The 26004-nt window shown below is 40.1% G+C and overlaps 1 protein-coding gene across 1 annotated transcript in view; it reads right to left on the bottom strand.

Annotated features, from left to right (window-relative positions):
• The window catches only part of adgrb1a (adhesion G protein-coupled receptor B1a), a 162462-nt gene that overhangs the window by 47284 nt on the left and 89174 nt on the right, over positions 1-26004 (bottom strand). Inside the window, exons 14-18 of the mRNA XM_071468900.1 lie at positions 24347-24455; positions 20550-20693; positions 13419-13494; positions 6709-6811; positions 6537-6580 (exon numbers count right to left, since the gene is read on the bottom strand). Of these exons, the coding sequence (XP_071325001.1) occupies positions 6537-6580; positions 6709-6811; positions 13419-13494; positions 20550-20693; positions 24347-24455 (476 nt within the window). The remainder of the gene's footprint in view (positions 1-6536; positions 6581-6708; positions 6812-13418; positions 13495-20549; positions 20694-24346; positions 24456-26004) is intronic.

Raw genomic sequence — 26004 nt, 5'->3', positions numbered from 1 at the left:
GAGGATTTTCATCTACTACATTACTTCTCAGATTAATGCTCAGAAAAGAGCATTTTAGTATCTTTCTGGTCATTGTTTTGGTTTTCTGGTTTGCAGCTTTTATCCAGTCTCACCAACTGTAGCTGGTGAATATAGTAGCACATTTAGAAAGTCAGTCAGCCATAGTTTGTCAGGTAAACACAACTCCAAATGATTGCTAATGTTGTTCTGTGTTTGCAGGCATCTATCTTTCATTATGTTGACCATAACAGGAATATGATGACCCTTTATTAAAGTGGCAAATTAGACATAATTTAAACAGCTGATATTTCCACATCACAGCTGTAATAAAGGTAGTTATGTCATGGCCTAGAGTTAATGTCTAAGCCTTTCTAAATGAGAGGGGCTGGCTGAACCACATCTCATTGCAGGCTTGTTGAGCTGGATTGTGACTGGATCACATTCAGGCACACATAGTGCCATCAGATAACTTCTGTTGTTCTCTTCTGCCATATAAATAAAAATTGACTTGATGTTGAGAAATTTAAAGTCTGACACTTTGTTCCATGATTTCCTGTCCATAGATTAAGGCCAGTCAGATGCAGGGTGTTTGGCGTACTCATCCTCAAACAGCTGGTGATTTGACAGACCTGTGAGTTAGACTGCATTAGCGTGCACTGCATATAAATAGAGTGGAGTGTGCACAGTCCCCTCCCTGTAATGCAGCCTCTTTTCTATTCATAAACACATGTAAACAAACATGACCCCTGCCCACCCAACTTCACCACCTCTCCTTTAAATGTCCTGCAGTAATTGATGAAAATGCCACAGTCCAAAGTCAACAGTGGTCAGCTCCCAACACTTCTGATGAGCTGCGGCACCTCCTCAGCATCAGCAGTGACTCTGTGAACTAACTCAGACAGCAAGGGTGATTTGTCTGATTCAATGCAAGGCTGGTTAGTAGCTGCAGTCTGAAAAAAAAAAAATCTTGCCTGTGCAAAAATACCTCTTTCTTGTGAAAAGATCTGAAAAAACCTATTTCCACCTGCCCTGTAGTGACTGTTTGAAGTTTTTTTTCTAATATGAACATAGAACCACACAAAATCAGAAATGGAAGAATTGAAGTTATAAGACACCAAAACATTTTGATTTCATTTTAGATTACAAACATGATAACAGGGTGTGATGAACAATGGGATGTGACCCATTGTAATTGGCTTGTGTAATAATGTCAGCACTAATGATGAATGAGGGAAATGTTAATATAATTCGTCAGGTTTTTGGAAGACTGATTAATTGGTCTAATTTGTTAAGTGATGACAAGCCTAAACACACAAATCAGTCTCCCACTTTTTTTGTTCTAACAGTTAGACCTGGTTTTAACATATGATCTGCACCTTGATACATTGTCTGGATGATGACATGTGATCATGGGCCTTTGTGTTTACACCTGGTATTAATAAGTGTTCTCGTTGTCCTGAAAACGTGGGGGGTCTAAGGTTGAGCAACCACTACGATGTACAAGACAATGATACACAAAGATAAATGTATAAATGATGTACTACACCCATAGGACACTTTTTAGCCACCTTGCTAACCAGTCTAATGTTACTTATATTGTAGGAAAATAATCAATCGAGTGTCAGTACATACAGTGTTAATGATGGGAGGCTTTCATTTGAGCAGATGCTATGGTGAAACAGTAGGAAGCATAAGTAAGGAAGTATATATATATATATATATATATATATATATATATATATAGTGTAAATATTATAGATCAGGTACATTTTGCAGTTGGACTGTCGCTTTATATTCAAAAAGTATTGTGCACAAATGGGGAAAAATTAAATACTGAGTCTGTGATCATCTTAAAATTCACAGTTTATATGTGCAACAGGCTGTTGGTGAAATTCACTGCCACTGTGAGTAAACAAACCTATTGTTCCTTTTGTTGAAGGAAAATACTGAAAAACTAGCAAGCTGTGCTAAGTGGATAATCACACCACCAAACACCTGAGAAGTAATGGGTGGAAGCATCTTGGTTTCAACACCATAGATGGAAAAGCTGTAGATAAAGGTGAAGTTGTTTGATGACAAATGACTTTAAATAATGTTGCCATAACAACAAATCTTCACTCAAATGAGGCAGTGAGGTACTGTACATGTAAATGAGTGAAACTAAAGCTGTGTCCCAACTCAGAGCCGCATCATAGCCGTCACAGGCGAAGGCTGAAGTGAAACGAGACGGTCTGCCCTGTGGAGGATTTTTGATTTGTGCGGCCAGCAGTACCCGTCCTTACTGCTGTATCGCTAAGCGCAGCTCATGTTGGAGCCTTTGTTGCTGAGGAAAAGAGGCCCGCATTTCTCGGATGCATTTGAAGGAGCCTTCAAAATGGGACAGCCTAGTCGTGCTGCTGTGACGTAATCAGTTTTCAAATGCAGCCGCTGAAGGATGTGGCCCCTGAATTGGGACACAGCTTCTGTCAGTTCTACCAGTTAGATTAGCATTAGGGTAGCTGGGCTGTGGGCTTCAAATGAATTTGAACAAATGTTCTTATTTGTTCAAACTAGAAAAAAAAATGTCTGTAGTAAGTCTATGTCCCTACTGTAGTAGGGCATACACTTTATTTTGAAGGGGCACCAACCAGGAACTGCAGCATCCCCTGTATCATCTGGCAGGGGACCCACATTTGCATGTTGTTCCTTACCCCTTACTCCCCTCAAGTCTATCATGAAGGCATAAAATACTCCAAAAATGATCATGAAAACTCTTTTTGACAAACTAACTTTACAGTGGGCTACCACAAGGCCTGATGGGAAAGTTGCCTAAAAGGACAATCTGCTAAACACTTTTTGTGTTCCTATTAAGAGTGTTGGAATTGTCAGATGTTATCTTAGACTGATGCCAAATCACATTTAGTCCAGGTATTTATAGAACATCAGGTAGGACACACTGTAAACAAAACTAAGTAATAATGTCAGTGTGAGTGAGAGCGAGACAGACAGAGAGATGCCGCTGATGGTCTTGTTATTGATTTCAGGAGATTGAAGCAGAGTGGGGCAAGTGAAAGCTGAGGCTGCTTCACAGCTCTTATCAACATGACAAGGACGCCTCCTCAGATACCAATTTCTCTCCCAAATATGAACTCATTAATCATAACTGCTGTCCAAGATGGATTTTAATTTTGCATAGAACATCCCCCCCCCCCCCCGTCAGCCCCAACCCCCAACCCGAACCTAAACACCACAAGATTAGATTCTTTGTCCTTGCCACGTTTCTGTCATTGTCTCTCCTGCTGCTCTCGTGTCTGTGGATGGTGGCGATGTCTGAGCACTGACCAAGATCAACACTGTCAAAAACACATATAACCTTCATACAATGTCATGGTAACATTTTGATAAGACAGTGTTTACTGAACTGAAATTAGACAGATACTGTACATTATTTGCCAAAGCTAGAATTCAAATAATGGCCAATATTTCAATAACATTGCACAAATAAATATAGGCTGCTGCATAATAGAGTGCAGCAGGAAATTATTTACCATTTTAGCACTTCTGGGTCCTTCGTCCCGAAGTCTCTGGGTTTTTGGTAATTTGACCAAAATCAGTCAGTTCTGTAGAGATTTTCATGTTTTATTCAACGTCATGAAATACATCAATAAATACCCCTTTCTTTAAGCTTTAATGTCTCTTAAAAGAGGCCGGTTGATAACAAGTGGCTAAATGAGACTACAGGGGTTGTCGGGGACATTAAACGTCATCAGTCCAAACATGAAAACCGATCTACTCACCAGTCCACCTTTACAGCCTCATTGCACTTACACACATACTTTTGCAAACTATCACTAACTTTCTAACCGTAAAGGTTTTTGTAGAAGAGCTAAGAGCAAAATCAAAGTTTAGCGCTGGTGACGCTGAAGTCTTTAGCAAAAGATTACACATTTTGAATCACCAGATGTGGATTTTAATGTGAAATATATGTCCAGGAAGTGTGGTAAAAACAAAAATAAATAACAAAAAATCACCTTCAGTTATTTAGTGAATAAAATAGTATTATTTTAATTAGAGAAACTGGATAATTTAAAGGTGTAAAGTGTGCATTATCCTGAATTTATCAACACAACAGGTAAACATGGAGACAGCTTTGAGGTTACAGCAGCAAATGTAAAAGTGGAGTAGATCAGGAATGAGGATGTTTTACTAAAATTTGACAAAATGTATTAATTGAAATGTGGAATTAGCACTAAGGGTGTGTCTTTCATATAAGCGTTTAAATCAAAGCCTCCTTCTCTCTACTGTTGAGGTAAATAAAGCCTCCAATAATTGATAATTGATAATTGTTTTTATATTTACCTATATAACACTGTAAGTTACAATTAAGCATGACTGGGGATATTATCTCAACTGTCATTTTGAAGCTGTATATATAATGTTATCTTGTTAAAGTAGGCTGTCGTATTAACATCTATTCAATTGCTCAACATTTACTACATTTTTTTCCCTGAATCGTTTATGTCTCTGTGTTTCCGTCGTCTTGCTACAGGTCTATGTGTGCTGAGCCAAACTTCTTTTAATCCCTTGACTGAGACGATGAATGTTCTGCTCTCAGTCTCTGTAACACAAGTGTATGCACCCATCTAAATGCAAATGTCCAAACCTGCACTGCAATAAGGCTGCAAAGTGTTTGCCTCTTTCTGCCTCTCTCTCTCTCTCTCTCACTCTCTCTCTCTCCCCCTCACTCACTGCTCACGCTCTAACACGCTCATACTATTTTCTTGTCTTAAACAAAGAGGGCACTTAAGAGCAAGAAGCAAATGAGCAGTGCTTTGAATCTGGCCACAGAAGCACTAAAATTGAACATGTAGCTTTGACTGTTTGTTTAGCCTCCATGCTTTTTCTCTCTCTTTCTCCCTCTCTCTCTCTCTCTCTCTCTCTGAGAACTCTGAACTGCTCTCTATGTACATGTTGATGTGTGTGCGTGGGCTGGCAGAGGAAGGGAAGCTGTGAGCGACACTTTTAATTTTCCACATGCTGCATCAGTGTTGTTGCAGTGATAGTGTGGGGTTAGCGTTGTCCCAGACAAGAGGTGCTGTCCAACACACTCAGCACCTTTCACTGGAGAGTGGCGCACTGACTTTGTCAAGATTAAAAACATTGTGGCCAGCCGTGGTACTTTCAGTGGGACCATGGTGTCTCGCAAAACGCCCACTTGGAGTATAGAACTCCATCATGTGCTATAGACCCACTGTATATTTGGTTTTTCCAGTGTTAATGCCACTGGATAATTACAAATAGGATCTAGAGTGTGGTGGGAATTGACCTGGTATCATAAAATGATCTGATCTGATCTGATCTGATCTGATCTGATCTGATCTGATCTGATCTGATATGATATGATTAAAAAAACAGAAAGCTGAGTACTGCTCATTTTTCATCATAAAATGTGGTCCTTAAATGTTTCTATGTTCACTTCATCAAATAAAATAAAAGGGTTGACGAGAACATAAGTCAGTGATACAAATTCTTCAGTCTAGTGCTATTAAGTCATTTCAGAGGAAGAGGGAATCTCTGAGGTGGAGCCTTTAGTGAATGTTTAAAGGAGCCATTTGTAGGTTTTGCTATTGCTACATCAAGAGGTGTCTCCAGTGGTGGAAAGATTTTATTTCTGTCTCTTTCTGATACTCAGTTACTGTAATATTCAGTCTACCCTGAAGAAGTACCTGCAAGGGCAGTATATCATAACCAATTGTATTGTACACACAACAATTGCAGAAGCATGTAAACAGCTGCTAATGCTAACACTGGCCATGTAGCAATAGCAAAACTTACAAATAGCTCCTTTAAGTCACATGCTTCATGTACATCATGATTTATTTGCTGATTTATTTCCATTAAACTTTGCCCATCAACTTTTCCACCTTAGCCAAGCATCAAAACTTTTTTTTTTTTTTAAGGTTTGATGTTTTGCTTTTATAATGCGAATTGAAAATGCACATATAAACAGAAACGTCCAGATAAAGTCAAAGGGGTTTGTCTTCTGGGGAGCAGGAATTTCATGGCAATCTTCCAATATTCTCTGTGTACAAGTGGAACCTTTGGATTGATAGTACCATTAAAAGAATAATCATGGGGCTGCCAATTTTATTAAGGTTTATCCTCTGGGGAAGATGAATGCACTTTTCATAAGAATCTGGCCATTAGTTTAATGTAGTACCTTGGTTTGGACCAGAGTGCTGGACAGATGAATGCATGGGTAGTAATGTAGCTAAATAGTAGCTACTGGCACACTTAAAGTTGTGCTCCATTGTGCTAAAGTCTCATTAAAAGGATTGACAAAAGATAGATAAAAAAGGCACTGTAATATCCTGACACCAAATTTCCTACTATGGCACAAGCTCCAAAAATGCTGGATTGTATTTCCCATTATAAAATCAACAGTATCTTTGATCAGCTCTCAAAAAGTCATATCAATCCAGGTTGACATATTAGCAAGTCAGGGTGTATGCATGGCCAGATGGTCATGGTCAAATCAACAATTTAATGGATCTTACCTGTCACTCTTGTCCCAGGATATACAGGTCTGGTTGGTGGTGCCCTGATGGATGGAGAACAGAGAATACCGTACAATTACCATCAAAAAGTACAGTACCAACAATAAAACATCACATCACAATAGTTTTCCATCTGGAATTGCTTTAATACAAAAGTATATTTGTCACTCACGTTGTACAGGTGAGAGAATTCAACTACAACCGGAGCAGAGAGGGAGGCAGGAGTAGGCTTGATAGTCACTGACAAAACCTTGGAGTTGAGGACTGTGCTGTTCCTGCAGATAAAGAAGAAAAACCTTAGTGTTGGAACATTTAACAAGGCCCCTGATTTCATAAACCTGGTGGAAAGGGAACAGGGTCCAGTGAAATGCACCCTGTGTGAAGTGCACTTTGGTATTTTCATGACCAGTGGGGCCTGGTGCACCCTATGGAAACAGGGTGGGATCAGAAAGACTACATTTTTTTCATTATAAGTGGGCGTGTTAGAAGTTGCGACAGTCATGGGAAGTCACATTCACTACTTTCATCCATTTCAAACACAGGACTGTCCCTGTCATGACATGTTAACTGTTTGGGAATCCTTTGGAGTTTTTCTCAGGGGAAACTTACTGTTATATAGTAGTTTTCAGTGTGAATACAGTGGCTCAGCTATAATGCCAGGAGCAGATGATGTCTATTAAGCTGAATTCCTCTTGAATTCACTTTGGACTTCTTGAGAATCTTATGATCATTGTGATTTCTGTGCCTAACAGTAAGCCCTCTTAATTATCATACAAAAACTTAATGTGTAACCACCTGCTGTTAAATACCACCTTAGTGCCATATGTCCAGTGAAAGTAGGAGGCTCAAGCGTCTGCTGCTACTGCCACCGCAACTTCACTGTGTCTCCCACACACTCTGACCCTTCTGCTCTCAGCTTGGGGGACTCCATGGTGAGGCATCTCATCAAGAAGTGTCCCTCTGTGAGCACTGACATTTCAGCTCAAATCAGTTGCTCAGCCTCTAATAGCACTCGAACAGCATTGTTTTCTCTGGCCCCACACTGTATCTCCGCCAGTGTGACTTGGAGATTTTCAGCCGTTTATGCTCTTGACTCTTGTACCATGAGCATCTTCCAACTTACATTTGGTTGCTCTGTGAAATAATAATGACAAAATAATGTCATCAAATCAGATGTATTATTATTTATTTAATTATTTATGCTTATTGAGACTAAGTTGAGCCCAGGCTTAGGCTTACAGGACATTGAGGCAACCTGGCAGTATTTTAAAGGGATAACTTCAAATATTCCCCATTTGCTCTTGGGAAGTTTTCCGTATTTGAATAATTTGGTTATATAATAAATGGCAAGGTTGCTTTTCTTTGTGTTTTAATCTGCAGACTCCAAAATCAAACTCTGGTTTGAGCCAGGAGTTCTCCGACCTTTCGGCTTTGGTCTTTCTTGGCTTTGATACAGTCTTGATTTTAAGTGATTTTAACAGATACATTTGCTTCCCCTCTGGTTCCTCTTTACTATACTTTACTCATTACATAAAGGGCCTGAGCACTTTCATAAGGCCCTCACAGCTGCATCTACAAATAGCAAAAACCAAAACCAAATATGTCCACAGATAAGTCAACTTCAACAATACATGTACAATGATTATTCCACAGCACCTACAACAATTAGGAGAGTCAAACCAACCCACAGGACACCTTGGCTCAATAACCAGAGAGATTTTGCAGACAAGCAAAATGTAAATGGAGAAACAGCATTGTAACAAACTCTCACAATCCTGTCTTTTTCTGAGTCATTGTGCACTTTAAGGACAAAACTCAGACTCAAACCTTCATCAAGTCCTCTAGATGTTATGCATGAAAGAGGTTTTTGAAGGAAGCGCCAGTCCAACAATTTTATATCCACTGTAAATAGCTCTCTGTGTCCCCTCCTGTCTTAAGCATGCTGTTGTGCACCCACTTCTCTTATGAATTATCATAAGCTCTTTGATAAATCAGGTTTCCACTAATTTCATGGTCCTGAAACTGCCTCCATAAAAGTTAGTGGAGGAGACGGTTCAGTTCTTGTCCCCCTCAGCTCAGCTTTTGACACAGTTGATCGTTCTGTTTCATTGGATCACCTTGAACACCGGGTTGGAATCAGGAAGCTTGAGCTAAACTGGTTCAAATCCTATTTAGAAAACGAGAATTTTTTGATGATGTCCCCTTTTTGGTGGTTTCATTAACCTGTGGTGTTCTCGAGGGCTCTAATAATGGCCCTCTCCTGTTCTATAATTATATGGTCAAAACTATCAATCATACACAAAATATAAAGACCAGTGAAGAGGCCAACTTTCATAATATACTATCTTTTCTGTATGAAATAAAGTGCTGAACAACACAATTTTTAAAGGGCTCTTCTGGCTGTTACTGAGTCCTGACTCAAGACTAAAGGGCCTTTGCAGTAACAGCCCCTCAGCTCCTGAACTCACTGCCTGAAGATCTGAAACTTGAAGAATCAGTAACATCTCTTAAATCACCTCAGGAAAAACCCTTTCTTTAACTAATAAAACATTTTCATTTAATTTACTTATTTTTTGTGACTGTTGTTTTTATTGTTTATTTCATTGTTTCAATCTTATATTTTGGGCATTTACTCAAATTTATTTTGCTTAATTTTATCTTGAATGTCTATGAAAGTGTTGAATGTTTTATTCTTGTGTCCTAATCCTGTTGACAATCATGTGAAGCACTTTGTGACCTTATTTTGAAAAGTGCTGTATAAATACTGTCATTACACTATTATTATGCTAGTAAAATGTTAGCCATGGTAGTTTCATGTGTCAGCATGCTAATATGTGCTAATGGATGATCTTAAATTTTTTACTTATCAGTCTTGTAGATGTTTTTCTGGAGCAGATGATCACAGTTTTTTACTTGCTGGGAACCACCAACATTATTAGGATTCCTCCTCTGGGGATCTTGAATGTCTCTATACTAGGTATCCATTCAGTAGTTATATCATTTCATTCTAAACCAAAACTGTCAAATGAGGTCAATGATGGATGAGAAGTCAAAGGCTCAAAATGCTGAAGATACATCTTCTGCAGGCATGACTGCCTGTACAAAACTTTGTGCTAACCATATTTTACTGGATAAGCAAAATCTTCGACCTGTTTGTGGTTCTAGATGAAAAGTCAGACATCAACAAAGTCACAAGGGCTTGAATAGCTGTACTAGATATCCATTCAATAGTTGTGTAGCCAAGGAGACATCCGTAGAATTCGTCCACTTGGGACCATGAACAACAAAATTTCATGGCAGTTCATCCAGTAATTGTTGACATGTTTTGGTCTGGAACAAAATGGTGGACCGATCTGAATGTCTGGTTAAGAAATACACTTGAGTGAAAACAATGACATCCACAGAAGATCTAGTGAAAGGCGAGTTTTCCCACAAGTAAGCTTTTAAAGGACAGACTGACATTTCTGACATTGCAACTAGTTTAGAAAAGGTCACAAAGCTGCCGCAAAATGCCACAAAAAACAGTAAAATATATAACAGATGACTGAATCAGATGTCTTTCATTGCCAGAATCGGAGCAAACATAGAAAACCCTACCTGCTGAGTAAACCCTAAAGAGATTATGGATTTTTCTACCACCTGAAGTAGTCCACATTGTTTTTCAACCGCTTATCTCATACCATTTTTGGCATTTTATTTTACATTCTTCCTGCCTGCTTAGTATGCATTGCAATTTCTGCTTTTCATAGGTTCCATCAATCATGTGGAATGAGACAATCAGGAAAAAGTGAATTGCCACTGCAAGTACTGACATGGAAAGCTTCCACTCCACCAAACATGTTCAACAGCCCATGCTCTGTTTTCCAGTTCCTCACATCATCACTATATCCTTTATACAACAATTGCACTCTTACCATTCCAAAACACAATCAGTCAACTTAAACTTTCATGTCATCTAGTCTCTTGCCTCAAACTCATCTCATTTTCCTTGAGAGGGGAATCAAATGCAGAAAAAGAGACGAGACAAGGTGGAACAAACAAACAAAAAAAAAGACAAAAAGAAGAAGAGCAGTGAGGAACTGAGAGAACAGCAGCAGAAATCCAGAGATTCTGAGCAAACGTGGGAGGACTGGAGAGAGTGAGAGTCTGCTTCATTTCTGTGTGTTACCAGTTCATTACGTGCTTTTACAACATTATGCTAATGGGGAGCTCCTTACCATGGTAACCACAGCCATAGATAACTACGTTTTTTCTCAATCAAGCTTGCATCCATCCCTACACAAACACACACACACACACACACACACACACACACACACACACACACACACACACACACACACACACACACTCACATATATATATGTATATAATTACACAGAGCTACACATACATTGCTGTGTTAAAAAGTATGTTAATCATCATGCAAGCTGCAACAGCAACTTCTACCAAGAAATCCCTTTACTCATGGAGATAAAATACATACATAGGGACACTACTAGTGTGCTGCTGTTTATGGACCTAATCCTTGATTTCATGTAGCTGGAAACATTCACTCCAGCACTGATGTAAATGCTCTGACCAAACTGTGATGATCCATAAAAGCCAGCACAGTTTTGTGTGTCAATGTGTGTCTGGTTTAATAAAGAACAGTATAAACATGGCAATATGAGACTGTCCTGTGAAAAAAATATAGCCCATAGGTGACCCATAGTTACTTTTGTTGTTTTGCCACATCTAGTGGCAGTCGTATATAGAGTGACAAAGTCCATGTCAGGAGGAGGTTGGGGTGGATGGATGAATATGACACAGGAGAGCGGTGTTCGATTCCCATGTGACAGTAGCAGTTTATGTTGTTTCTGTTATCCATGACCGTTGGACAAAGTAAAGCACATTTGTCATTATTGTAACCATGACAACAAAGATCATCTAATCTTAGGGAACTACTTATTTTAGCCCGAATCACAACCTTTTTCAAACCTAACCAAGTAGTTTTTGTGCACAGACCTAACCAAGCCATGATCATTTATTACCGTAACCATAGCGATGATGGTCCGATACGCCACTGTTGGTACACTCTGCATGTTTATTACTGACTTCAGTTCATGGACAGTGTCTAAAAGCCATCGAGGCAAACAGTCTAGCAAGCTAGCAGGTGAGTGATGTAATGCAGGAAATGCAAAGCCACAAGGGAAAAGATGAGGTTGTTTTTTCCTCAGATGTATTCTAAAATTACAAGGTAAAACTCTCCACAACTAAAATTACAATAAATCAACTTGCAATGCAATGAAGAACGAACTTCAGTGGCCTCCGTCATTTCTGCAAACATCAGCAAACATGTCACAAAGGCCGCAAATACTACAAGAGGGGGGCATTCATATGGACTCTTTTCCTGAACATGGTAAACACTACTCCATTTGAAGGCAGCACATGAAGGCTAGAATTTCACACAGGACTTGCTCCTTTCTTAACGAGAGTCAGTTTTGGTTTCTTTCAAACACGACCATGATCTTTCACTAGCTTGCCAAAGAGCAGATGAATCAGTTAGTGATCAGACCCATGCCTGGTGAGAACACATGGGAAAAACATGGTGCCACCAGACCAAAGCATCTAAAACTAATACTGGCCCCAAAATGATCTTTTATTATGAAAATCGGGGATAGAATCATGTTTGAGGACTAGACATTAAATACAAAGAGCATCTCATTATGAGTTGTTTGATGTTTATTACATATAAGGACAACTCAGTCTGTGAATAACATGCAAATCTCTGTTGTAAACTCAAACCACGATCTTTGCCTGACTCAAGTCTTTCTTGTGTCTGAATCTTACTGGACGTTAACCATAGCTGTTGCAGATGATGCTAATGAATGATATTCGTTATATTGATCTGTCATAATTCCAGAAGGCGCTGACAAACAATGCTCCATAAGGGCACTTAATCAGAAACTGCTTAGACGAGTTGTTTTGAACGGCACCTACAAAAACATTTTTGTTGTTTAGTTTGGAGGATTGTCAGTTTGTTCAGTCTTTCTTCTCTCCGTGTTTCAGTCTCTCAAGCCTTTCACTATCCACTTTTTCTCCACCATAACATAAATCTCTTTACATAAATTAAACCTTGGGCCAGATGTACTTAGAAAGTGGAGCTGTGGTTGTCGGAGAGTGTGTGAGCACAATCTAATCTGCATGAATTCAGCATCTGATTTACTAAGACAGCAGCTCATTACACCATCAGCTCCTGGACTGATCCTGGCACTGAAGCTGCAGGACAAGAGCTGACAGGCCACTTCTGAGGTGGGATAACACTTCATTCAAGTCCACCTGAGAAAAACTATTTCTATTGCTATTACTCAAAAATTACTCATGAAATTATGACATCATAATCTTTAGCTTAATATAACATTTTCATGGTTATCAAAAAGGAAATGAATGCACACAGCCTTGCAACCAATGGAAAGAGAGAGAGACAGAGCAGGTGGAGGTGGTGTTGATATGGATGTGAGTACCAGGGTAAATGGAGCCAAACTCTCACGTAAATATTTTAACAAAACAAAAAAAGTTAAGTTTGAGTCTGTAGTGATTTAATATCATTGATGGTTAAGATTTAAGTTTCCACTTCCAGTCTTCTTTAGCATTGCTACTGTGTTCATTATGACCTAATGGCTTCATTTTTATTTCTAATAATCAGGTTTTTACTCATATATAAGCATAGATTTGATGCAGATTTAATCCTTTGAAGTAGTACAGGTAACTCTAATGGGCGAATAAACAAACTGTACAATACATTTGCTCATATTCATGTAAGCTCATTTATCAAATTCCTTGTCTGTTTTCTTGGGTTAGCCTCTAATCCTTCAGTTGCAGAGCAGTCAGCAGTCTTACCTCTGCAGAGTCAGAATACTGCCCAGGTTCCTGTAGAGAACGATGCCGGTCACAAACGTCGAGGAGTCGTCTGCATCTGCAGCGAGGAGAAAACAGAGGAACACACACACTGAGCACAGGGTCCAAGCCAAATCACACAGGAGTCCTCAGAGAGACCGAGTGGTCCAGCCTCTGTTGGTACAGAGCTCCTGTACTGCCCCCCCCCCCCCAATAGGTCTTTACACTAGAGCTGGCCTACATGACTAGTCAGCTATAAACACTGTCTTTTACGCGGCTGTACAGTGACACACACACACACACACACACACACACACACACACACACACACACACACACACACACACACACACACACACACACACACACACACAGTATTGTTTATCTCCTTTATCTGATGTGACACTGCTAATTTCCATAGTATCAGGCAGCAGCAGCAGAGCCTGACACTGAGTAAAGACACACCAGCTCAGCTGATAAGTGTCGGAGCTTCTGCACAGAAGCTCTCATCAGACTGTGGCCCAGCTTCTTTACAGATGTCCAGCTAACACTCCTAACACCTCTGAATTATTCTATATGGGCCCCTATAGCATGGAACTATATCAGACCAGCTGTGTGTTTACTGGTAGGTGAATAAATTGATAAACACTGAGATAAACATGTTTACAGCCTGGTACAAAAAAAAGTTTTGGTCTCTGTAGCTTATTTCTGTCTTCATGACAACTGTACAGCGGTGAATTTTTATATAACTAACCTGTTTACATTTTATTAAGGCTTAAAATGATGCAGAGACCAGTGGGTGACGCTATAGAGGCCATGTCCATCTTTATTTACAGTGTATAGCTAGATATCACTGCCCAACAGAAGTTTCACAAACAGAGACAACGGAAGATTGTAGATGTTATAAGACAGCAAACATTACAACTAGAAAGTGGACAAAATGACTTTAGAACAGAGGGTTTGTGAGTTTTATCGACGTTGATGAAACCAAGCTATGATTAGGTGCCTGCGCTGCTGCGCTTTTCCTCTGTGCTTGTTATAATCATTATATAATAGACATCCTCTGTTATGTTGGGCATATTGGCCAGTATGTGCATGCATCGTTCCCTTATGGGTTCACAACTCCACCGGTTAGAACTAAAATTGAATTACTAACTACAAAATTACAAAATTCAGATATATTAAATGGTTATTGCTGAAAGAATCCTGCCATAAATAGGATGAAAAAGGGGTTTGTAACCTGGATCCTCTTTGTTGGACCCTCTGGCGTCACATCATAGTCACCAAGAACATTGGGAAGAAAATGAAATAAAAAATGATATTCCTCTAGATGAAAGTGCTGGACACTGCGAGCAGAATGAATTGACCAATCAGGAACAGGGTGACTGTGATCTTAATTTTCCAGTGTTGTGTGACACTGTGGTCTCATTTAGTCTCTCAGATTTGCTTTTACACACGTTTGAGGTTTGTGGTATTTTCCCCAGTGCCTCACCATCGGGTCAGCCAACACCGAGGCTGCCATGGTTACCTGAGTGACACCTGAGCACATGCACATTGACCCAGTTGGGAATCCGTCCATTGAAATTGTGGTAAGCCAATCACAAAAGACCTGTAGTATTTACAGTAGGACATCTATTGGCTGATATTGATCCATCTGAACATGTGGCTACATCTCCTGTGGGTGAGCTTGACCCACTGCAGTCCAGGGACAACAGAGCAGAGCCAGCATCAGCATGGGAAGACCTTTGGCAAAACATGACTGCTGGACTACATACAGTCACAGACAAGACTGAGGCGAGGAGAAGCCTTAATTCCAGCGACAGTGTGAAAGGCAATAAAAAAAACCCAAAAAAACCAAAACAAGCACAACTCCATCTGCCGGGCCATCTGAAGAAATCCAGCACTTCTGCTCCTGCACACTGCAAGGCCGCCTGAGAGTACGCAGCAGTGTGCCAGGCAGCGGGCTGAGGCTGTAGCTCCCAGGCAACAGCTGAGCTTTCGTGGCCATCAGAGAGGAACCAAGGAAGACATGTGAGTGTGTGTGTGTGCGTGTGGGGGAGGGGGCAGGGGGGGCAGGGGGGGAGAAGTATTATGTCATTCATCCGCTCTTTGGCTGGCCCATCCAATATGCTCGGCCAGTTTCAGTCTGCACTCAACAAGAGGCAGCCTGGAGGGACTTTAACCAGCGATTCAATAAGTTCTGAGCCTGTCAGCAAAAACTGAAACAGTTCAAAACAAAGTATCTGTCCTTGTACATTTGCTTGTAAAATGTACGAGGTGATGTTGGAGGGTGAATATTAATGTAGCCACACAGACACTTCTCTCACATTGCCTCAAATATGAACCAAGTAGATAAAGCTACATGACACAAGCATGAACTCTGAAACATAGATTATGGCTCAGTCTAATTCCTGTTTCCCACACTGTTTACATGTTGAGAGCTCTTGTTAACCAGTTAGTGGTGAGAGGTAGTGGACTAGAAAACACTGTAACAGTGAGCGTGCCTACCTAACATTACTCCATGACCCTGAGTGGAAGCACACATTAAGAGCAAGGTAAACATCATACAACTTTAACTTCAGTCTTGCTGCTCTATCAGATATTATTTTGATCATGCACATGAACCTTTACTGTATCTTGCTCACACTACCTTCCTTTTAATGGAGGCTTTCAACAACAACACACTGTGAGGTGAAGGTAAAGGTTCTGTAAACAAGATTTTCAACAATAATGTAGCAGCAACAATGTAAAGATATAGTGGAGTCACGGCGTCCTCAGCTTCCTCAGCAGAAAACGAAGTCACACCCCCTCTGTGTAGCCCATGCATGTTAGTGCATGCACGTGTGCATATTAGTGCATGTGAGTCCCTGCCTGCTAAAGTGTTGGTCCTTCCCATGTTTATGAACACACAGGGACCGCCTACAGATGAGAGGGGAACCCTGCATACTGAACCAGAATTTCCTCCACTGAAGAAATCACATTTTCATCTAAAAAGGCCGCTGATGAAGAAAAAGATGAGACCAGTGTATGGATGAACTGCACATGAGGACTCATGGCTCAAATCCAAGTCAGCCAGTGGATCATCAAAACATCCAGAATCAGAATCAGAATCAGAATCAGAATCAGTTTTATTGCCAAGTATGTTTTCACATACAAGGAATTTTTTCTGGTGATTGGTGCAATTAAGGATCAGGGGGATCAGCAACAGTGGGGCTCTCTAGCCTTGTTGATGAGGCTAATAACAGATAGGAAGAAGCTATTTTTGTGGCGAGAGGTTTTGGTCCTGAAGGACCGCAGCCTCCTGCCAGAGGGGAGTGTCACAAAAAGTTTGTGTCCAGGGTGGGAGGAGTCAGCTACAATCTTCCTTGCACGCCTCAGAGTCCTTGAGGTGTACAGGTCCTGGAGGGATGGAAGATTGCAGCCAATCACCTTCTCCGCAGAGTGGATGATACGCTGCAGTCTGTTATTGTCCCTCTCCGTGGCAGCAATAACAGACTGCAGCGTATCATCCAAAAAGTTTTTACAGGCTCCATCAGTGTCATGGAGCTAGGAGACAATACTCTTCTGGCTTTACTGAGATGGAGAACCCTACAGGCTGCTAAAGGACTCCAGCTTGACTCAGAACTGGCTATTCTTCTCTTCATTGTGTCAGTAACTTCATGGTTACAGAACACAGACTGTATATAAAGATGGACGTAGCTTCCATGATGCCACCCATAGGTCTCTGGGCTGCTCCGCTGTCACCATCTTAGCAGTCTGACTCCACCTGACTCCTGGCTAGTCTAAAAATGGGCAAAGAGGTGGGGTGTGTGCAGAGCATTTTAACATGCGAGTCTATGAGGATTGACTCATTTTTAGATTCATCCTCTAGTGGTCTTTACAGGAACTGCAGCTTCTGGCACTTCATTGTTGGCTTCATTTTTCAGCCCTGGGGGTTGATGTGTGGTGAATTATGTCACTTGTATGTTTTCATTAGTGACCTATATAAGGCACGATAACGTTAGCAAACTTGCTGTTACTTATATTATGAATTTGCAAATTTCAAATGCTGCTATTGCTAGCTGGCTAACTTCCAGCATTGCTGGAAGTGGCTGAGGAAAGGTTTGTTTCGGTTTGAGATGCTGTTGGTTTAGTGTGACATCTAGTGGCAGTGACGATCATTCACAAGACCTTTAAACTTTAAAAAAGAGAAAAACAAATCCATTTTATTTGTATCATTAAATGTATGCAAAATGTATTATTTATCTTTGTGATATTCTTTATGTACTTGCACAAGATATAACACAACATCTGGGTTACCCAAGCATGTTGTGGCGTTCACAAGCAATATAATTAGTTCGAAACCCTCAGGAATCTTGCTGCTGCTGCAGTCTTCTTTGTTCTGGTTTGACCAGTAGTTTCCTATATAGTGGCTAATGTTAGTGTGCACACATTAGCAAGCATTTTTAGTTTGTGGTTAATATTGTTTAAATAAATTTTTCCCCCAATCAACACAATTTTAAAAATGTTTGTACATTTATTAAAAAGGAAACATCATCTTGATCATTTTTGAGATGTTTCTACACCTGTGGTAAATTTAACTGATTGGACGTGAATTGGAAAGACGCACACCTGTCTATATAAGGTCTTACAGCCTGACAATGCACTGAACTGCCTGCAGAGGTGCAAGGTGAGAGAACAGTTGTCCATTTTTCATGTGTGGATGAACTAAAGAATAAGGAATAGCTCGCTTAAAATTCATAATTCTGTAGCTATCTCCCCCTAGAGGCCCAGTACAGTGTGTGAGCCAGTTTTGATGCAAAATCTGCATCTCTTCTTTGTTTCAATATGATCCTGACTCCCTGAAATAAAGCACCAGAAGTTGAGTGACAATGTGCAAATACTATTGGTCCATTTTTGGATTAACTAAAATGTAAGAGCAGCCTTACATGTCACTGTTAATAACACAGGGTATTTATCCTTTGCTGGGCAAATCTGGGGCATAAATTGAGAGTATACCCACTTACAGAGCTCTGTTCCTTATGGAAATTAAAGAAAAGCATTGGCCAGCTTTGAGATAACACATCCAAAAACATAAGCATGCATGCATTTTAAAAAGGATCAGCAAGCTTCTTAACAATGTTTTATTTAAAGAGCTAAAACTTGCAAAAACACTAGTTTGGTTCTTTAAGTTCCGGTTAACGTTTTGATCATTGATTATTATGTTAACCATGTAAACTGCAATTTTAATTTTAGGTGAGTGTCGTTCTGCAGATTGCAGAGTGGAGGGAAATCAAATTGTCCCTGCAGCCCCCAAACACAGCTTCATTTCATGTTCAGAGAACCCGTCCCTCGCTGTTCTTTTGTACCCTACAGAGAATGCCGTTTGTATTTTTCATTTCAAGAAAAAGGCTTATTTCAGAACATGTCCAGAGATGTGAGAGGGGACCAGTCAATCAGTGCAAACAAGACATCAGAGAGCCATTTTAATCCATGTCAGCAGGTCCAAGCTGTATGCATAAAGAGGGCTGGCTGCTACTGTGACATTAGCACCATGGAGACACATCTCCCAGCTGGGGAGGAAATTGTTTCTAATTGCTCCTGATTGGCTCCTGTTGACTCCTAATTAGGAGTGACGGCCTCATTGGCATGCTAGCAGTACAGGGCTGTCTTTAATGGTTGAAAACATCCCAGCTGACAAAAACACCACTGCCACTGAAAATGGTGCACCTAGCACCTGCCTGCAGACAGGAGAGAAGCTCAGCTGCTGCTCATGTCTCCAAAACCATACAAATGAATATTGATAGCAGATGATGCTGAAAACCTCCAGATTGTATCAATAACAATGTTTACTATTTACTTATCATTTATATTTTTTATACAATACTTATGACTGATAACTACAGTAAGTATGGTCAAAGGCTTTGAGACAGGCTTATGTCTGAGATTTCTGCCATCACTCCAATACAAATCAATGTGAAAGGAATTTAATTGCAGTGCTCAAAGCAGTGAAGATCGTTTGGTGAATGGACATCCACTTCTGTGACACTGTATTGTTATTTTCAGTATTGATTAATTAATAATTATCAGAGATTTAATTGATTAACAAATCAATAATTGGGTCTAAAATGTAGAAAGGAATGAATAAATAATTGTTAAGTTTTTTTAAATTTGTCTGATCAGACCAAAGGTACGGTGGCCCTGACAGCTCAACGCACATGCAAATAGACAAAACACAAACAAATGACACAACACATGCACTGCATAAATACATAGGGCTACCATACAAAGGTGTTACAAGTAACACTGAGCTGAAATGGAGGAAAGCAGCAAATCCTCACATCAGACATGGAGAAATATCACACACATGTTCTAGTTGGTCCCTGCTTTAAGACCACAGAGCTGTATAATTACCTTCATCAGAAAACAGCAAATAAGTAGCCGATGTTAATAATTCCCATTTGCAAGTAAGGCCAATCAAATAGTTGAGGCAGATGGGCTTTGTATTAACATTTGATGAAACTTGCTCTATCCTTATTGAAGACAATGAGGCTTTTTGTTGTACAGCTGCTGAAGCAGCAGGAGACGTAAAATGATTTTATTATTCTCCTGGAAGTTTTATTTGCAACATTAAATACAACTTTCCCTTTGGGTGTTTGTCTAAGAGGGGTGCCTTGCTTTATATCTATATCTATATCTATATCTATATCTATATCTATATCTATATCTATATATATTTATCTATATATATATATGTATATGTATGTGTGTGTGTGTGTGTGTGTGTGTGTGTGTGTGTGTGTGTGTATAGGGAGACAGAAAGAGAGAGAGGAGATAGAGAGACACACACATTCTTTTCTAGCAGAAGACAGACAGGCCAGCTGTAATTAGTCTGTGGGGAACATATTTTGCTCCCTACAGATAAGAGGCAAGAAAGGAAAGTTATTTTTTGTTGTTGTTTACATAAATTTCAATAACCCGTTGTGACTCTTTCCTTTCCTTACAGTTACTAGCAAGTAGAACTCAAGTGCAAGTGTAGGCTATAGGAATCTCTATATGGACTTCCTTCCTGTGTATGTCTTGTCTCAGTGGGTTGAGTATGGCCTGCAGACAGGATGCGTGCACTGCAGACAGGAGGTGTGTCCCAGCTCTCACCTGGCTTGCCAGTGGACAGGATGTTTTTGGGGATGGTGACTCTGTCCTCGGAGCTGCGGGCCCAGTCCACCATGCCCCTCCAGCCCTTCATAGGGAAGCTGATGTCTGCATGACCCACCACTGGACGCTTGTGGATGCTCAACACTGTAACAGAGGAATGGCTGAGTATTAAACACCTTACACTAATATTACCACTCACACAACACTTGATTGAGAACACCTGTACATTTGCCAATCAACCAATCATGTGGCAGCAGAAACCCTGCGGATACAGGTCAGGAGCTTCAGTTAATGTTCACATCAAACATCAGAATGGGGCATGGTACCGGCGTCATTGTTGGTTTGAGTATCTCTGAGGCTGCAGTGGACACAGGTTCACCAAAACTGGACAGCTGAAGACTAGAAAAACGTAGCCTGGTCTGAAGAATATACTGAGACAGCAGATGGTAGGGTCAGAACCAGAAGTAGGGTCAACAGAATAAATCCATGGACCCAACCTGCTGTGTGTCAACAGTCCAGGCTGGTGGTGGTGGTGTCGGAAATCTTTTCTTGGTGCACTTTGGGCCTCCTTATACTGACCAGTCATGGTTTGAATGCATAGTCTGAGTGTTGCTGACCACATTCATCCCTTCATGGCCACAGTTCAGTCCTTACAAGTCCTCACAAACTGGTGTCATGAACATGACAGTGAGTTCAGTGCTTGGTGGGTATATTTAATGTTATGTAGTTTATTTGCTTAATACTGGGATTCAGTGGATTAAGGTTGGATATTAAGAGCTGAATCTAGGTTTGGTGTCATAAGTGTAAAGCCCTCAGGGACAAATGTGTGATTTTGGCCTGTTTAAATTAAATTGACCTCACTATACTTGACCTATGGTCCTTTTTACATACTAATATGGAAACAATTTCTCCATGTAAAACAGCCACATCATATGTTAGACATCCGTGCACCTGTCCTAATGTCAGCATGGTTGAATAACCGCACTAGATGCCCGACTGCAAAAATGAATTCCTGGGCCCCTATTAACCTCCAATTCCCTCCACTTTCACCTCCAAAATATGAGCACAAAAAAGGTATTAAAGCTGGATTTTTACACAAGGACCCTCTTTAACACAGGACCTCAAAGTCGGCCCCCACCATGTCTGTTGATACTGTGCTTTAGGAGTTCATGCTTCCAGACAAAGTTTCAATTAAATTTGCACAAGCCAGCTAATACACAGTAAGCCTGGAACTTTGGGGAGTTGTGTGGTCCTTGGGCGGTTGTCGAGATAATCTAGTGGCTAATCCAGATTTAACTGTTACATATTTTTTTTCTTTCTGTCTGTCTATCCATCCAGATGACATGCAACAGGGTGAGCTGTTCACCTCCAAAAACCTTTGAAGAGAAGTAAAACAGATCGTTTTATTGACTCTTATCTGTCTCCTGAGAGAATGAATGAATAATACATTTAAACAGAAGAATAACTACTTTGAAAACAAAACAAATAAAAATAACCACTTAGCAGTTAAACTTCATGTGCGGTGAATTCCCACATCCTATACAACTCCAACACTTTGATGAGTTTGGAGGAAGAAACTCTGATCTAACTATATGTTGGCAGATGAAAGAGTGTTCCTGTGTGTGGCTTCGCTTATGTTTGAGGTGTGGGAGGAGAGAGGAGGTCAGCCACCCCAGGGGGGGGATACGCTGCTGGTGTGGGTGGCTATTTGGCTCCAGACAGCGCGGTGGCATCGCTATAAACAGAACCTCTCATCAAGCCTCAGTTCCCACATACTCTCCCTTGACTCAACTCAAACTCTGCCTCGTTTTTATCTGGAGGTTACAGCGGAGAAGCTGTGATGACTACACTGCATTATTTCTCCCCTAGTTGAGGAAAAAATATTGTTTACAGTTGCTGGGCACTGGATGCAGGCAGCAGGTGGTTGTGAATGTGGATTCTGACTCACGTAAGACACATCTAAAGACCTGCTTCTCATTCTCTTGATGTAAGTACTGGGGAACAGAGGCAGAATGTAAAGGAAAGAGAGATATTGTAATCACATTTAGTTGACAGGGGACAATTGTCAATTTCTAACCTCCAAAAAAAAAAAAAAAAAAAAAAAAACAGGGGTCCCAATATCTTCAGCCTCCACTGATTCCAGACCAGCTCCAGTTTTACTTGACAAATGTGGAGGGATCAAATGACTGCTTGTCACTAAAGATACCACACAGAAATACTAGGTACATCATCTTTGAAAAGCTTTACTGTATTTCTGTCCTGACAAAAAGATGCAGTGATGCCAAACAAATGCATAGATAAGTGTGGTGTGCAGGGACAAAGTCAGGTTTGGGCTTTAAAACCACATGCAAATCCAATCCAATCAAATTCCATCTCCAATTCCATCTCTTTTGAAGCATTTCTTTTGGTAAAAGAAATATTATCTTCCACAGAACTTGTTATTTTTCCAGTGCTGGATCTTTGGGGTGGCTACAGATGTTAATGTTTGGCAGTTTTATTAGAGTTATGTCTTTTTTGGGCCTCATTATGTGTTAAATATGTGATGTTTCCTATTTATTAATTCTTAAACTGTTTCCAAACCCATCTTCTTAAGATCAACACGACTGGCTGTTAACATTGGAGTTTGAAGGATGTGTGTTTACCAAGCAGGAGTTGCTTTATGGGAAGTGTAGTAAATCCAAACTAAAGTTCAGGACAACGCCACCGCTTCTGCTTTGATTTTGACTTTTTTTAATAGAAGATGATGGCAGTGTACTAAATTGCAGGATTAACCCTTTAAATAAAATTAGTCTGTGCTGTGGGAAATACCTTTTTATTCATGTTAAACAAACATTGGCCTGCGACAGCATTAATTTATCTTTTATTTTTGGTACACTTTTATTCCTGTCTGTAAGCTAAAAAAAAGCTTTTTCAAGGTCCAATCAATGTTTACAACTCCCTCTCCCCTAGCAGGTACAACAGCATTGACAAAGAAAGACCATGTGTCACAAGTCACAGTCAGAGTTTTCTTTTATACGGGGGGGTCAGGGTCACTATGTGGTAGACTATGACTAGATTCCTTTGAGGCTATTTCCCATCATGCTTCTGGTGGAAATTTTCAAACAACATTATCGTTTTTATTATCATGTCATGATCTGCCCTAAGAATGACTGTGTTTTGACTTCGCATGATGTCCAGTTTTACTTATTTAATTATGTTATATATTATTTATTTATATATTTATATATTTATTTGCCTCCCTCATTAATTTAATGTTGGCCTTGAATAAAAAAAATCACATTCTTCCTCCCTGGAGTTGCCGCCACGCTCACTATCAGCCCTGTTTGCTGATTCCTGTTTGGCGTTGGAGAAGTCAACAGTGTTCACGTCATTAACTGCCACTATCTGCATGAGCCATGAGCCTAAAAACTTAATACTAACATGTTTGATTTTAACGAATTGTTAACTCGAGAAAGGACTGACGTAAGACAGCTCAGACCTTAGACCAGATGATCGAGAGGACGGGAACAAAACTCTCATGATTTTATTCTGTCAGAACTTATGAGAGTGAAATTAAAAGTCATTCAGTGTAGGGCCGGCGTTAACTGATAGGACACATAACTCCTGCTGATGTAATATTGCTTGTTGAGGCTGAACTTGAGACTAAAGGCACATGAAAAGTCTGTTTAACCATCAGGTAACCCTCCTCTGTCCTCACTCTTATGTATTATGAAGATCAAACTTCAAAAGATAATAGATTTTTTTTTTTGATGAGCAGAAATAGCTGTGGAGATCTCCTGGATGGAGATAAGGCTGACCTAGGTTATCAGTGACTTCATACGTGTCTTGAAAGTCTTTCATCCTCAGGCCAATGACATCCACAAAGTCCTCGACCAGACGGAACAGCTCTTTGATGTTTGGCCCCAGCTGAGAACACAAAAAATGAAAGAAGACAGAAAGAAAAGGATTATGGATCTGAGGTGAATATTCTGAACAGTTGTAGAAACGCTTGACTCACGAAAAGTTTTTTATACAAAAACTGTGTTTGTGGCAACATTGTTACACCATCCCTTGATGGTTTAATGTGGATGTTTCTCATATTCCACACAGCTATGACCAAAATTAAAGGTCCCATATTATAGAAAGTGAGATGTGCATGTCTTCTTTGATTATAAAGCAGGTCTAGGTTCTATATTAATACAGTGAAAGTAAGTGTGCAAAACACAGAGAAATGCACACAGCCTGTATTCAGAAACTGTGTCTTAAAATGAGCTGTCAGGACTTCTGTAACTTTGTGATGTCACAACAAAGCAGTTACCACCCTCAGCTGCAGCCCACATGTCCACCTGCACCCAGCATCCAACCTTGCAGGATTTGATATCTCCAAGTGTTTACCGGAAATCTGCTATATTTTTATTCCATCACTCAGAAAACAGACAGCCAATCAGAGTAGAGGCTTGTTGCCAAGGCTCCAGGGAAAAGCTCAAAGAATTGATGTAAAACTACATTAAGATTGTTTTTGGCACTAAAAACCACAGATATATCCTGGTATGGATCAACACATCAAAAAAACCCTGGAAAAGTGTCAAATATGGGACCTTTAACATGTACAGTTTGTGCATCGTGGTCTTCCTCTTGCTTTTGAGGGAAACAGTACCTGCAATGAACTCAACAGGTTCTCAGTCTCAGGTGTTTTAAATGAGGATAAATAAATGAGCAACACAAATTGGGGAAATGACATGAAGCAAACAGGCCGGCTGGCCGGGAGTCAAACTGCGGACATATGCGCCCATGTGATATGCACCCTGACCACTCGGCTATTGGGTCATCCCATGACAGGATTGTTTAACAATAGTGAAAAAACTCCCCAAATGTATGAGCTACACAGTGACGTTAGGCAAATACAACAAATTAAATTTAGGTTCAGTTAAGTTGACAAGATATTGAGGAAAGTGCATTTTAAGCAAAGTCTTTTTATTATACTATGAATTGATTCTGGGCCCTGTCTATAATATATGTATATATAATTTTACTGGCAGTTCATCAACTTTTTTCAGAGAATATCCAGTGATTTTCTCTCTAAAAAGAGAAAAAAAACTGTCTTAAATGTGATGTGGCCTTGTAAACACTATGTCTTGTTTGCAGTGCTGCTTTCCATGTCGGATAAAATGCATTTCACAATATGTGTAGAAAAGGGTGTGTTCACGAGTGTGTTACACTGCTCTTTAAAGGGCTGCATCACTTTGCTTTTTGATGCAGTATTATCATTTGCTGCTGCGTCATTGCAGACCACTGTCAGAGTGTTTTAGATTACTGAAAGTGTCGTCCTACCTTCCAGGCTGCAACTGCTCCAGAGACCAACAACTTTCTTAAGACAGATAAAGCATCACAGTGAAGCATCATGTCTGCTTTTAGTTTCCTTATCACATTATTATTATTTTTTATCATTACCACATAATGTAACTGTAACTCTGAC

Source organism: Trachinotus anak, unplaced genomic scaffold (assembly GCF_046630095.1).
Source record: "Trachinotus anak isolate AG129_WGS33_773 ecotype Australia unplaced genomic scaffold, CSIRO_AGI_Tana_v1 ptg000032l, whole genome shotgun sequence".
Lineage (NCBI taxonomy): Eukaryota > Metazoa > Chordata > Actinopteri > Carangiformes > Carangidae > Trachinotus > Trachinotus anak.
The sequence above is the reverse complement of the archived record's forward strand: the minus strand, read 5'-3'. Positions and strand labels throughout refer to the sequence as shown.